General features: G+C 46.5%; 1 protein-coding gene across 1 annotated transcript in view; it reads left to right on the top strand.

Annotated features, from left to right (window-relative positions):
- Positions 1 to 13,627, top strand: part of LOC115158271 (C3 and PZP-like alpha-2-macroglobulin domain-containing protein 8) — a 45,754-nt gene that overhangs the window by 5,876 nt on the left and 26,251 nt on the right. The window contains exons 5-24 of the mRNA XM_029707020.1: positions 1,452 to 1,504; positions 2,039 to 2,056; positions 2,805 to 2,859; positions 2,940 to 3,053; positions 3,265 to 3,349; positions 3,482 to 3,590; positions 3,714 to 3,941; positions 4,060 to 4,230; positions 4,583 to 4,711; positions 4,905 to 5,097; positions 5,311 to 5,486; positions 7,932 to 8,081; positions 8,183 to 8,344; positions 8,435 to 8,577; positions 8,855 to 8,917; positions 10,070 to 10,301; positions 10,898 to 11,051; positions 12,116 to 12,255; positions 12,381 to 12,432; positions 12,787 to 13,085. Of these exons, the coding sequence (XP_029562880.1) occupies positions 1,452 to 1,504; positions 2,039 to 2,056; positions 2,805 to 2,859; positions 2,940 to 3,053; positions 3,265 to 3,349; positions 3,482 to 3,590; positions 3,714 to 3,941; positions 4,060 to 4,230; positions 4,583 to 4,711; positions 4,905 to 5,097; positions 5,311 to 5,486; positions 7,932 to 8,081; positions 8,183 to 8,344; positions 8,435 to 8,577; positions 8,855 to 8,917; positions 10,070 to 10,301; positions 10,898 to 11,051; positions 12,116 to 12,255; positions 12,381 to 12,432; positions 12,787 to 13,085 (2,726 nt within the window). The remainder of the gene's footprint in view (positions 1 to 1,451; positions 1,505 to 2,038; positions 2,057 to 2,804; positions 2,860 to 2,939; positions 3,054 to 3,264; positions 3,350 to 3,481; positions 3,591 to 3,713; positions 3,942 to 4,059; positions 4,231 to 4,582; positions 4,712 to 4,904; positions 5,098 to 5,310; positions 5,487 to 7,931; positions 8,082 to 8,182; positions 8,345 to 8,434; positions 8,578 to 8,854; positions 8,918 to 10,069; positions 10,302 to 10,897; positions 11,052 to 12,115; positions 12,256 to 12,380; positions 12,433 to 12,786; positions 13,086 to 13,627) is intronic.

The following is a 13,627-nucleotide window of genomic DNA, read 5'->3' on the forward strand; positions in this document are numbered from 1 at the left end:
TTTAGTTTTACTTGCATTTAAGAGCAGTTGGAGGCCACGGAAGGAGAGTTGTATGGCATTGAAGTGCGTCTGGAGGTTAGTAGCACAGTATCTAAAGAAGGGCCAGAAGTATACAGAATGGTGTCGTCTGCGTAGAGGTGGATCAGAGAATCACCAGCAGCAAGAGCGACATCATTGATGTATACAGAGAAAAAAGTCGGCCCGAGAATTGAACCCTGTGGCACCCCCATAGAGACTGCCAGAGGTCCCGACAACAGGCCCTCCGATTTGACACACTGAACTCTATCAGAGAAGTAGTTGGTGAACCAGGCGAGGCAGTCATTTGAGAAACCAAGGCTGTTGAGTCTGCCGATAAGAATGTGGTGATTGACAGAGTCGAAAGCCTTGGCCAGGTCGATGAATACGACTGCACAGTATTGTCTCTTATCGATGGCAGTTATGATATCGTTTAGGACCTTGAGCGTGGCTGAGGTGCACCCATGTCCAGCTCGGAAACCAGATTGCATAGCGGAGAAGGTATGGTGGGATTTGAAATGGTCGGTGATCTGTTTGTTAACTTGGCTTTCGAAGACCTTAGAAAGGCAGGGTAGGATAGATATAGGTCTGTAGCAGTTTGGGTCTAGAGTGTCTCCCCCTTTGAAGAGGCAGCTTTCCAATCTTTGGGGATCTCAGACGATACTAAAGAGAGGTTGAACAGGCTAGTAATAGGGTTTGCAACAATTCTTTGCAGATCATTTTAGAAAGAGAGGGTCCAGATTGTCTTGCCCAGCTGATTTGTAGTGTCCAGATTTTGCAGCTCTTTCAGAACATCAGCTATCTGGATTTGGGGGAAGGAGAAATGGGGAGGCTTGGGCGAGTTGCTGTGGGGGGTGCAGGGCAGTTGACCGGGGTAGGGGTAGACAGGTGGAAAGCATGGCCAGCCGTAGAAAAATGCTTATTGAAATTCTCAATTATAGTGGATTTATTGGTGGTGACAGCCTCAGTGCAGAGGGCAGCTGGGAGGAGGTACTCTTATTCTCCATGGACTTTACAGTGTCCCAGAACCTTTTTGAGTTTGTGCTACAGGATGTAAATTTCTGTTAAAAAAGCTAGCCTTAGCTTTCCTAACTGCCTGTGTATATTGGTTCCTAACTTCCCTGAAAAGTTGCATATCACGGGGGCTATTTGATGCTAGTGCAGTACGCCACAGGGTGTTTTTGTGCTGGTCAAGGGCAGTCAAGTCTGGAGTGAACCAAGGGCTATATCTGTTCCTGGTTCTACATTTTTTGAATTCCATTTTGAATTTAGTATCAGCCATTGGCATAAACCTTCTACAGTAGATAGATTTACTCATAGGCCATTATGTCTTAATAGCAGCCCAGGAGAAAAGCTAATGACATGGATTGTCTATTCCACTCTACATAAAACAAATGCATTAAAGTGGGTAATAATCTGTTCCTCTCTCAATCCAGTGCTCATCAACGTGTACTCTGTCACTCCGGATCTGAGGCCGGCCAATGACAAGGTAATGCAATCAGTCTCTCACATCAAAGCCAAGACATCACACCCACTTACAGGAAATGGATGGGATATGAATTATGAGAATCAGGTGTGTTGACCTAATGTGTGTCAGTGGGCCTTGATGCCAAGCAGCTGGCCTCCTCTCTTTTGATGTGTACCGGCTTCAAATGAAGGGTGGCGGCATCATGCTAGTTTTACACACTTATTTTTTCCAAGAACCCCTCAGAGGGGAGTGAAGTGGGGGAAACCTGGCCTGAGTGTACTAAATGTACAGTAGCCTATTTACCTCCACAAACCTTGCCATTTCTGTTGGAATTTTTGAAATGGCTCCAAATATACCATTGCCACTGTGTAGACAGTGTGTTTATTGATGGCTAGAGCTATAAAGGTCTGCTGCTGGCAATGGCTAACGATCGCACTCACAGATGGATGATTGTTGGAGGGGGAGGAGATATTTTGCCATGTGGCTGTGCAGTTTGTCTAATGTGTGTGCCAACCTTGACTCTTTTTTTCCATCTTCTTCTTACCTTGGTTTCAGATTGAAGCCTACGTTGTGGTGAGTGGATGGAGAAGGACCACTTGGGCCGGGAGGGAGGGCCACGGACACTGGGGGTTTAGTGTCCCAACCCCAGGCAGAAGATTACAGGGCAGGGAAGGGCTCACTTTGATAACAGGCCTGTGCTCTGAGCTCCAGCCTGGACCCTGAAGCAAACCAACCTAACACTGAACATGAAAGGAACTGCTCTCTTTGACTCAGCTGCTCTCCCCTGCTGTTACTAGCTCCTCAATCTCTCTCCTTCTCTCTCTCCCCCACTCTCCGTCCATCTCATGTCCTCCAGTGCTCTGTCTGCGGTGGCTTTGTAGTGTAAATATGCTACTTGGTGTTAAGATTCCAGTAGAAGTTGTTGTATAAATGAACTCAGCTCAGGCGCTAAGAATAACTGTGTAGCTGTTGTGTTATTCTGTCACCTGCAGCCAGCAGACCAGCGGCCTTCTGGGTAGGGGAGTTTCTGTGAGAGTAGCTGTAATTACCTGATTGACAGCAGTTAGTGTTAGTCTTTCTCCTAGAGTCAGAGCCAGGCCAGTAAGAAGTAGCTTACTGTAGGAGTGGGGGACATGGAGGGGTATCCCCAATATATGTATTTACATAACCGTTACATAACTTCACTCATGAGTACTTATGTAAGTTCATGCTGTTTTAGGGCAATCCCCCACAGCTTTCACGTAGGGAGAAACAGATTGATGCTTGTTTTGATGAAAGTAGAATCTCTTGATCAGCTGTGTATTCATACTCTGGATTGCAGGACCCAAGAGGATCTCGGATGGTCCAGTGGAAAGGGCTTAAACCCCTCTGCTGCGGTGAGAGAAACTCCCTATGTTATCATGTGATGTTGACTGAGTCAAAAACACTGTTTTTTTACCCCTGCTTTTCTCCTCAGGGGTCGTCAACATGAGTTTCCCTCTCTCAGACCAGCCCGTGTTTGGAGAGTGGTTCATCTTTGTAGAGATGCAGGGACACACCTACAATAAGTCCTTTGAAGTGGAGAAGTATGGTGAGTTGATAACTGAGCGTGACCATTTATCCAGATTGGGATGTGGTTTGGGTTGAAAGGTTTTGGAACTCCAGCATGATTACATAACATAGATACGTTCAAAGACCCTTCTGTTTGAGGGGGTATTTCTAGGTTTGAACTGGGACTGTACAGCCAAGTTGTCATGCCTCTCTTTGCATAATGTGGACTCCTCTCCCCCTGCTCCACACAGTGATGCCCAAGTTTGAGCTGGTGATAGACCCTCCACAGTACATCCAGGACCTCAACATGTGTGAACAGGCCACTGTGAGGGCCAGGTGAGTGACTGACTCACATCATTCACTTCAACATGCTCAATGTGATTTCCTAACACATTGTTCTTTGAATATTAGAGAGGCAAAGTAGCACCTCTACTCTTGTTAAAACACAAACTACTTTTCTGTCGTTAGATATGTCTTTGGGAAGCCAGTGACCGGGAAGATGACAGTGAACATGACAGTGAATGGAGTTGGGTACTACCGGCATGAGGTGGGCCATCCTGTGGTCAAGACCATGGAGGTGAGTGAACCCTGCTGCAGTGCTGAAGAATCTAAAACTATCAGGAAAATGGAATCACATTTAACCCTTTTAGGATTCATTTCAGATATTTAACAGTCTGTCTGTTTCCTCCACTATTATTAGATCAAAGGCTCAGCGACCTTCAGCCTGTGTGTCAAAGACATGATGCCCCTGGATGTGGCTGATCATTTCCGGGGCATGGTGAACATGTGGGTGTCAGTGACCAGCAAGGACGGAGGGCGACAAACCATGTTCGATGATTCAACCCCAGTTCACAAGCAGCTTATCGACATTAAATACTCAAAGGACACTCGCAAACAGTTCAAGCCTGGCCTGCCCTACAAGGGAAAGGTATTCATATGATTGACTTCACATGACCTCTATCAAGGGAAGCTGGACTGTACAAGACGTGCGTTCACTTATGCGTCTCAATGCGAGAGACCTGTCTGTCTGTCCCCTTGTCCCCCAGGTAGAGGTAACTTACCCTGACGGTAGCCCAGCAGATGGGGTGCGGGTGCGTGTGAAGGCGGAGCTGACCCCTAAGGACAACGTGTACACCAGCGTGCTGACGTCCAGGGATGGCCAGGCAACGTTCGAGATCCCCTCCATTCCCAACTCTGCCCAGTACGTCTGGCTGGAGGTCAGTGGACCATGGAGGTGGAGAGATATGGAGGGAGGAGGACAAATAGAGGAAGGTGGACAAATAGAGGAAGGTGGACAGATAGCGGCTATTGGAGAGATGGGGGGAGGAGGTGGAGCGAGAGAGGGAGAGGTGGAGCGAGAGAGGGAGAGATAGAGGGAGAGATAGAGGGAGTGGAAATAGAGGGAGAGGTGGAGGTGGACATGGTTAGAGCTTAGTTAGCTTCTCATAAGAGCTATTCATAAAACCCGAGCTATCAGGATTTTGTTTGATAGGATTTTGCTTGATGTCATCATAGTCCAGAGAGTGGGATGTATTGGTGGGTTAAATCCTGTTGTGTGTTGTGCCCCAGACCAAGGTGACAGCCATAGATGGCCGTCCGGCTGGAGACCAGTACCTCCCCAGCTACCTGTCCATCAGCAGCTGGTACTCCCCCAGCAAGTGTCACATCCAGATCCAGAGCCTCAGCGCTCCTCTCAAGGTAGGCACTCCACTCGACTTATCATTACTTTACTGGCATTACAGATCATCAGGTCTCCAACACCATCGTTGAGACATGGGCCACATATCATATACAGACTGTATGTAAACAGTAATCACACGGTACTTCTAATACTATTATGATCCTTATGATGTCCCTAGGGTAATAGTGGTGTGTGTTTTTGTGTGTTTAGATCGGTCAAGATGCTGAGGTCACTTTGAAGTCCACCTGTCCCTGTAACTTCACCCTCCACTATGAGATCGCCTCCAGAGGAAACATCGTCCAGTCCGGCCAGCAGCAGCCCAACGCTACAGCCCACAGAAGCAAGAGGGCAGCGGTCACCTTTGACAAGAACATCCACACCACCACGCCACCCAGTGGCTCTGGTTAGTACTATAGAGTCTCATAATGAAGAGCGGAGGATTTGACCAATGGACACCATGTTTGCACCAAACGTTTCAATGTATTCTGCTAAGAATGCATAGAGGATAGTTGGTCAAACTCTGTACATATTTAGCTCTGAATCCCCCCTCTCTGTCTCTTCCACACCTTGTCTCCTCTCTCCCTTTACCCTCTCTTTCTCTTCCCATGCCCTCTAGGTCCGGCAGCCTCCTCCCCGCAGGGTGAGACAGACAGCTGTATGTTGGTGCTGCGTTTCCCAGTGACCCACTCCATGGCGCCCCTCAGCCGCCTCCTGGTCTACTATGTGAAAGAGAACGGAGAGGGCGTCACTGACAGTCTACAGATCCCTGTGCAGCCCAGCTTTGAGAACCAGGTACCGTACAGGACGTCCCTCTCTGAGTCCTTGCATCCCTCAATGTGCACTGTACACACAGTCCTACCTGTACACACAGTCCTACCTGTACACACAGTCCTATCTGTACACACAGTCCTACCTGTACACACAGTCCTACCTGTACACACAGTCCTACCTGTACACACAGTCCTACCTGTACATACAGTCCTACCTGTACACACAGTCCTACCTGTACATACAGTCCTACCTGTGCACACAGTAGCTGTCAGAATGATAGGTAGGTCTATCATGGTTGCCAGTTTGTCCCTGATTTAGCCAACTCATGCCAGACAACAAAGGAGTTGGCTAAAGCAGAAACAGACTGGCAACCAGGCCATGTTCAGTTTGGGATAGGGCTGGGCGATATGGCCTAAAAATCCTATCTCGATTATGGATTTTTATTTTTTATTTTTCAAAAAATATGTTTTTCTGTACAATTAAAGGTAAAATACACTGCATGTCAAACAGTCAGCAATAATCAAATTAATTCAGGGCTTGTGAAATGATACCTAAACTAAATATAAGCCTTACAAAACCATAAGACCCACTAATTCTTTCATTATTTTAAATATATGCTTTTTTTGCAATAATCAGTGATCTGGCATTCAGGTCAGTCTATGAAAAGGCCCTTTTTGTTACCAATTTAACCTGAACCATGCATAATGCACATTCACTAATAATGACTAACTTCTTGAAACAGGCATTGTAGAAAATTAACACAGGTCTCATAAAAAATATCTCAAGCACAAGCCCACGTGCTAGTGAGTATCCAGCTAATATTTCTATTTGAAGTTTAGCCGACTTGGATCTAGTTGCTAGCTGACAAGGTAGAACAGTTTGTCTCCAGCTGTTGGAACAGCATGCTAGCCTGTCCACTTTGTTCAGATGTTGAAATCAAGTGGCCTACCTTATTTCTCAGAATGAGAACGAGTTGCCAATTTCTTATACAAATGCATCTTTTTATACGTATTGCACATTTATAAAACACAGAATAGACAGCTAGTATAACAGTCTTTGGCAGATATGCTGCTATAGTGGTACTGCAATGGCGCGCGACAAACTGAGCATTCATTTTCCAGAACCAATGTGCATCATACTCCTCTTTTAGTAGTGTCTGTTTTGCGTGCAATTTGAGTAGTTGAGACATAAAAAGGGTTAACTTCTCCTCTGTTACAATAAAATGCCTCAATGTGTTTCGGTGTCCATGTGACCAATTCTGTTGGACCAAACATCAAATGCAAATAGCGAGTTGAAACCGCTTGTCAGAGAGGAAGAAGGGATCTCTCATCTTTGTTGTTGTGAGTGGGAGGAGAGGGGCTTGGTGTGTGTGTATGCGTGTGTGTAAGCGTAAGCAGAAGGAAGAGGCGAAGCAAGAGGTTTCACTCTTGCCAAAATCTGTCCAAAATATGCCCAATGTGTTTCTATGGGTTTATTTTGGACCTAAGCTTGGCACCTGCCTTCCTGCCTTTGGGACAACGACTCCAATTGTTAGGGCGGAGACATGAGAATCTCGTTATTATATACAGATCTCTGGTGTAAATGTGAAGTTGCACACAGCACAGAAGGCGTGAAAGAGACAAGAGGAGACCAAAAAGACAACATGAGAACAAGCGGAACATAAACGCTCATAAAAACAAAAAATAACAAAACCTTGATTCTTGCGATACAGGCATTTGGAATATCGCGCAGCCCTATTTTGGGATGACTGAGACATTACCCACTGTTTGTGTGTAGTTGACTGAAGTCTCATGCTAGTGCCAGTGAGTCCCTGTAAACAACCAGCTGTATTGGCCCATGAGCTCCCCAGTTGTTGGCTGCATTAGGCCGACTGGGTTAACTCCTTCCCTGAAGTATTTACTGCTCCCTGGTATGCAATCAATGAGGTAGGGAGGTGCGTGTGTGGCTACCTGCATGGACATGATTAGACAGAGACTGTGTGTGTGTGTGTGTGTGTGTGTGTGTGTGTGTGTGTGTGTGTGTGTGTGTGTGTGTGTGTGTGTGGCTACCTGCATGGACATGATTAGACAGAGACTGTGTGTGTGTGTGTGTGTGTGTGTGTGTGTGTGTGTGTGTGTGTGTGTGTGTGTGTGTGTGTGTGTGTGTGTGTGTGTGCGTGGCTACCTGCATGGACATGATTAGACAGAGACTGTGTGTGTGTGTGTGTGTGTGTGTGTGTGTGTGTGTGTGTGTGTGTGTGTGCGCGCGCACGTGTGCACGCATGCGGGGTCATGACAGGCAGGATTATGAGGGGTTAGGTTAGGAGCTGGAAAAAGGAGGTCAGCGGAACACATAAAGGGCTAAAGTTTAGAGCTGTCGTTGTCCATCTTCAGGCCTTGCGTTTAACTGTTGACTCCTGACCATAAATACATCATCATGGCTATGGGTCTCACAGGAACTCTCATCTGTATCTCTGTTTGTCTGTAGGTGTCTGTCTCTCTGTCTACCAATGAGTCGATGCCAGGTGACCCTATCAGTATGCGTGTCACTGGTGAGAAGGGCTCCTGTGTTTGTGTCGCCACTGTGGACAAGAGCCTCTACCTTCTCAAGCCAGACTTCCAGCTCAGTCCAGACAAGGTCTATCTCCCTCCATCTTACCTTGTTTCTAATCTTTAGTACCACTTAACTACATTCGAACAGGAAAATAATGTAAGCCATCCATGTCCACTGTTCTGTAGGTGTTTAAAGAACTGGCAGACTTTGATGTGTCCGATGGCTTTGGAGTCCCCAAAGACGACGGGCACTTCTGGTGGCCGGGGCTGTCGTCTAAGCGACGGAGGCGTTCTTCAGTGTTCCCCTGGCACTGGGACATCACTAAAGATGCCCGCTTCGCCTTCACGGTGAGAACAACGCCCAATCACCAGTCATTAGGCGTAGCATAAGATCCTCAGTCTATCGTTTTTACAATGTGTGTCTGTGATGTGTAAAAGGAGACTGGTCTCGTGGTGATGACTGACATGGTGACCCTGAACCACAGACAGACTGGAGGGATGTACACAGACGAGGCCGTTCCTGCCTTTCAGCCTCACACATCCACACTGGTGGCAGCCATGCACTCGCGCACTGTGCCCAGGTAGCTACACATACAGTATAACGCCAGGGTTTTGCCCATTAGAACTTGTCAATGTGCCCACTATTCTGAACAACAAACTGGACTGTTGGGATTGGGACCATAAATATTTAGGACTATACTCTTTAAATGACTTCACCCTTGAGATGAACATTACACACATGTGCCTTAAATGTCAGCGTGGGTTTAAAAACAATCCATTTTCCAATTACAGGTTATTGCATCCAGATCCATAATGGAAGGCCTTTATTGATGTCAGGTTGTGTTGTTTTGGTTGCAGAGCCGAGAAGCGCAGACGGACATTCTTCCCTGAGACGTGGGTGTGGCACTGCGTCAATGTCAGGTACAGGAACACCCACATCATCTGTGTATGCGCGCGTGTCTGTGTGTATGAGTCTGGGTAAGAGATTGAAAGGAATGTAAGTCTTATTTATTAATTGCTTGTTTTTCTAAAGTCTCCCAACCTTGCCAGCAGGCATACCAGCTAAGATAGTTAGACAAGCTAGCTACTCTAACTTGAAATGGCTTCTTGGAATGGGTTTTGGAGATTGGGAACCTATCTGAGCTAGCTTAAAGCCAACTTCATAAAATTGCTAGGTGGCTTGTAGTATTACAGAGAAACGACAACAAAATAAAAAAAATAAAAAATAAATATATATATTTTTATGGGTCAAATCTGAGGTTGGCACGTGCCCCTGTGCCCCCTATGGGTATGACACCTGTGTGTCTGAATGCATTTGTGTGTGTGTGTGTGTGTTTGAGAAAGTGGGTGGAGATGGTCTCAGCTGCATCAGATTGTGGGTATTTAATTGGGATTTGGTGGTGTTCCAGATCTGTGAGGATGGAGGAGTGGGAGGGGTAAGGGAGCACATATTTGAGAGGGGGATATTTCACCACTGCACTTTCTCCCAGTGGGTGTGAATGTGGCCCATTTAAGCAGGGTTGTCTTGGAACACACGTCGGCTTTCTCAACAGCTCCTGCCATTCATTTCCAGCCAATATAAATGAACTGGCCATAGATTTCCATATGCTTGATTCCTTTGGGCAGAGTTATGTTCTGCCTAATTTCCTATTCAATCCAACGCTTTGATTTCCCTTATTGAGTGTATCAAAGTAATTTTGGGTTGACTTTGATCAAAAGGCAGTGCGTTAGTAATTTCCGAGAACGCTTATTATGCCCTGTGAAAGCCGGCCAAAACCAACGTCAGTATTGGTAGCCAACAATGATCTCACTAATTTACAGCTTTACTGAACACCTGCCTGTTTTTCACACCTATGTATTGCAATGTGTTATGGGCAGAATATTACTTAGTTATAGGTGTTTCCCAGATGAGACACATATTAGATCAATCCCCTTCATTCCCATAACGTGGTCTTGTTCCAAACATTAGTCTGAAACAGTGTTTTCTATGGGGTCATGATTAGAGAACATTGTTTGTTGGAATGGTGCATTAGCTTTTGAGTAAAAATGTTCCACCCAAATCTGTTTTGGCAGTGATGTCACCGGTGAAGCTGAGTTACGATTGGACGTTCCAGACTCCATTACCACCTGGGTGACAGAGGCCATTGGCTTGTCAGAGGAGAAGGGGCTGGGCCTTGCCAAGAGTGCGGAGCTTCGTACCTTCAAGCCCTTCTTCGTAGACTTCACCCTCCCCTACGGTGTGATACGTGGGGAGCAGACCAAAGTACCGCTGACTGTTTACAACTACCTGTCTACCTGCGCAGAGGTGAGGGGGCGAAAGAAGGGGTGGATCCTAAACCATGACCACCACAAGGAAATATGTACGCTTGGAGTAGAGAAATCTGGTCCCAAGATGACCATAAGTGTGTCCATCCTCCTGTTTACAGAGATGACATCATGATGTTGGCAGATGAGCCTGTTGAAGGGCTATGCATGGTGTGCTTTAATGTCATGTTAGGTGATTCTGTAAGCCAATGGAGCCCTGCCTTTGATGTCTGCCTGAAAACATGTGATTCTTATATTTCCTGCAAAGTTATTTACGACTTCTAGCGTGTGGATAAAGAACAGTGAAACAATCTGACTGCATTACCGAGCCCTCTGCGAAATTTGGACGATGGGTGGAACTTAATCCTTCAGGGAGCCTTAGAGCCATGAGTCAGTCAGCATGGAAAATGTGCAATGTGATTTGAAATTCCCCAAAATACTTTAAGAGCTTTGAGGAGGTCACGCTACATGAAGGGACGAAACGGAGAACAGATATGACGCAATCATGTCTTGTCAGAAGAAATCCATATCTGTTGCGCTAATGCAGGGCCTTCCTGTGTGTGTGTGTGTGTCTCCCTCTCTCTCCATCTTGCTCAGGTTTATGTCAAAGTCACCGTTCCCAAAGGCATCAAGTTTGTGGGTCATCCCGGGAAGCATCACCTGACCAGGAAGAAATGTGTGGCTCCTGGAGAGGCCACACCCACATCCATAGTGCTGTCCTTCACTGAGCTGGGAGCGGCCAACATCACAGGTTATTCCATCTAGTCAGTTACTGGGGAACCCCTGGGGAAGAGTTCCAAGTTCTCTCATAGTTCTTACGGTTCCGGAAATCCTCCGTTTTCTGATGTTGTAAGCGTATTGCTAGTAACTCTTGAAGTTTGGGATTTGATTGATAGGATATTACAGGTTGGTATGGTATGCCCAAGAGGTTCCATGCTGCTAAAAGACCTGACGCTTAAGGCATCCGCATTCTTCCCAGAAGAAACAGTTCGGAAGAGTTTGTGCATATATTATGACGACATTGCGAAGTACTGCACCAAACATCTTAGTTAGATGTAAAATTGCGCGACTAAGATTTCCTCTGCAAAAACTTCAAACTTCTTGAGTTATCTTAGATTAATTGGACTATTTTGAGGAAATGTATACTGGCTACGGCCTCTCAAATTGGACAATGAGTACTATTGCCGCTTTTTTCTCGCAAAGGTCTTTTAAGGGAGTGTGCGAGCACACTCGTTCGGTTCGCCTAGCCACCAGCCGAACTGAAGCATGCTGACGCCTTTATGTGATCTGGTCATCCAGCGATACAAACAGTCCCATCAAAGGTACAAAGCAGGCCACCAGCGGGGGAGCAGCCGGGGCCTTGCACTGACACTCAGTGGCATGTTGATGAGTTTTCAGGTCACTGGTGGTCAATGGGCCCCCCACGGCTCTCTCTCTCCCCTGGCCCCTAGTCTTTCCCTTTCACTACACACATACAAAGACAACACATTGGCACGCAGCCACGTCTCCAATGTGCTCCTCTGCAAAGGGAACTACATGTTCTTTGACAACCATGATTTGTGTTGTTGGGCAATGTGGGATTGTGTTGTTGATAGATGTATTACAAAACTATTTCATTAACATAACTATGTTTTCTTCAAATAGCATTCTTCACGGGATAGTCTTTTGGCTGCTTGTTCGGTTTATTGTATACAGTACATTTGTACTTAAAATGTATGCAATAAAAGTCCTGCTTAGTGGGAACTTACAAGCAAAAAACCCATCCTGATATACAGTATAGTGAGGTGAAGTATGTCTCTGTTTTTCCTGCCGTAGCACGGGCCATTGCCTATAGTGAGCCGGGCTGCTGCTTAGATGGACTCCAGTCAACTAAAACAGGCAAAAACATAGATGACCTGGAGGACCGGAGGACCCCCATTGGCCTTGACTATGTCCGAAGGAGTGTCCTGGTGGAGGTATGAGAAATGGAGGAGAGACTGCCTGGGGAGAGAGCTGAGATGGGGAGCAGATGCTTGCTGTACCATGTACTGTCATTAGAGAGAGTGATGTCAGCTCTAACATGTTGTTTCTCCCCCTACAGCCAGAGGGCCTGCCCAGACAGTACACCTACAGTGTCTTCTTCTGCCCCAACGGTCAGTATACAGTTATATGCGCGACTATTGCATCTTGCCTATGCCGCTCGGCCATCAATCATCCATATATTTATATGTACATATTCTTATTCCATCCCTTTACATTTGTGTGTATAAGGTAGTTGTTGTGGAATTGTTAAATTACTTGTTAGATATTACTGCACTGTCGGAACTAAAAGCACTATGTGTATGTGACCAATACAAATTGATTTGATATATGTTGTACTGTAGTACTACATGGGTATAAGAGCAAATACATTTTAAGTGTTACCCAATACCTTTCTGCCTCTACAGTCTGGTTTATTTTCTGCACTGGGCCACAATTGAATGTGAATCTGACATTTCCATTCTCAGAGCGAATCCACATCTCCACACCCAACAAGTATGAGTACCAGTACGTGAAGAAGCCGGCCAAGATGACTCACTTTGAGGTGGCAGTGAAGACCCACAACGATGCCCATTTTGCCCTCTCACCCAGCCCCCACGACTGTGCTGAGATGCTGGAGATTGTACTGGGGGGCAGACAGAACACCCGCTCTTGGATCTCTCTGGGCAAGATGGGTGAACCAGTGGTCAGCTCCCCCACCCCGGGCATCCTCTCCTGGGATGAGTTCCGCAGCTTCTGGGTCAGCTGGAAGGGTGGCGTGGTGCAGGTGAGAGGAGGGGGGTGGTCATGCCTAGTTCTCTTGTTTATTGTAGCATTTATTCTATATAATGAGTTCTGGGATTTGTGTCCTCATATGAATCCTATACAGATCCACTGTGGCATCTCCAACATAGAGCCCCAGTCAGTCACTCAGACAGTCACTCAGTCAGTCAGCAAGTCAGGGCTTGAGGTAGAGTATAGTAGTGAGTTGGGGTAGTAAGTTAGAGAGGGAGTGTTTGACTGGGCAGGCACAGGGGCTGTGTAGTCAAGAGGACTGGCGCCACTTTTAATGACATGCCTGTGAGGTCACGCTTAATGGGCTGGACACTCTGTGGTCTGTGGCGTCCGCATGGCGCTGCCTGGCACACGGGCCTGAACCCTGCATTAGCCTCGTACCATTCACCAAAGGGAGCAATTAAAACCTTGCACTAGAACCCAGTATGGCCCAATAAGATTCATTTATTTTTCTAGTGACTGATTGCATTTCATTTTCAGCTCTGCATGGTCTTTGGTTTAATGTGATTACAAAATGCCTAGAAATACCCAGGG

Source organism: Salmo trutta, chromosome 22, assembly GCF_901001165.1.
Source record: "Salmo trutta chromosome 22, fSalTru1.1, whole genome shotgun sequence".
NCBI classification, from domain to species: domain Eukaryota; kingdom Metazoa; phylum Chordata; class Actinopteri; order Salmoniformes; family Salmonidae; genus Salmo; species Salmo trutta.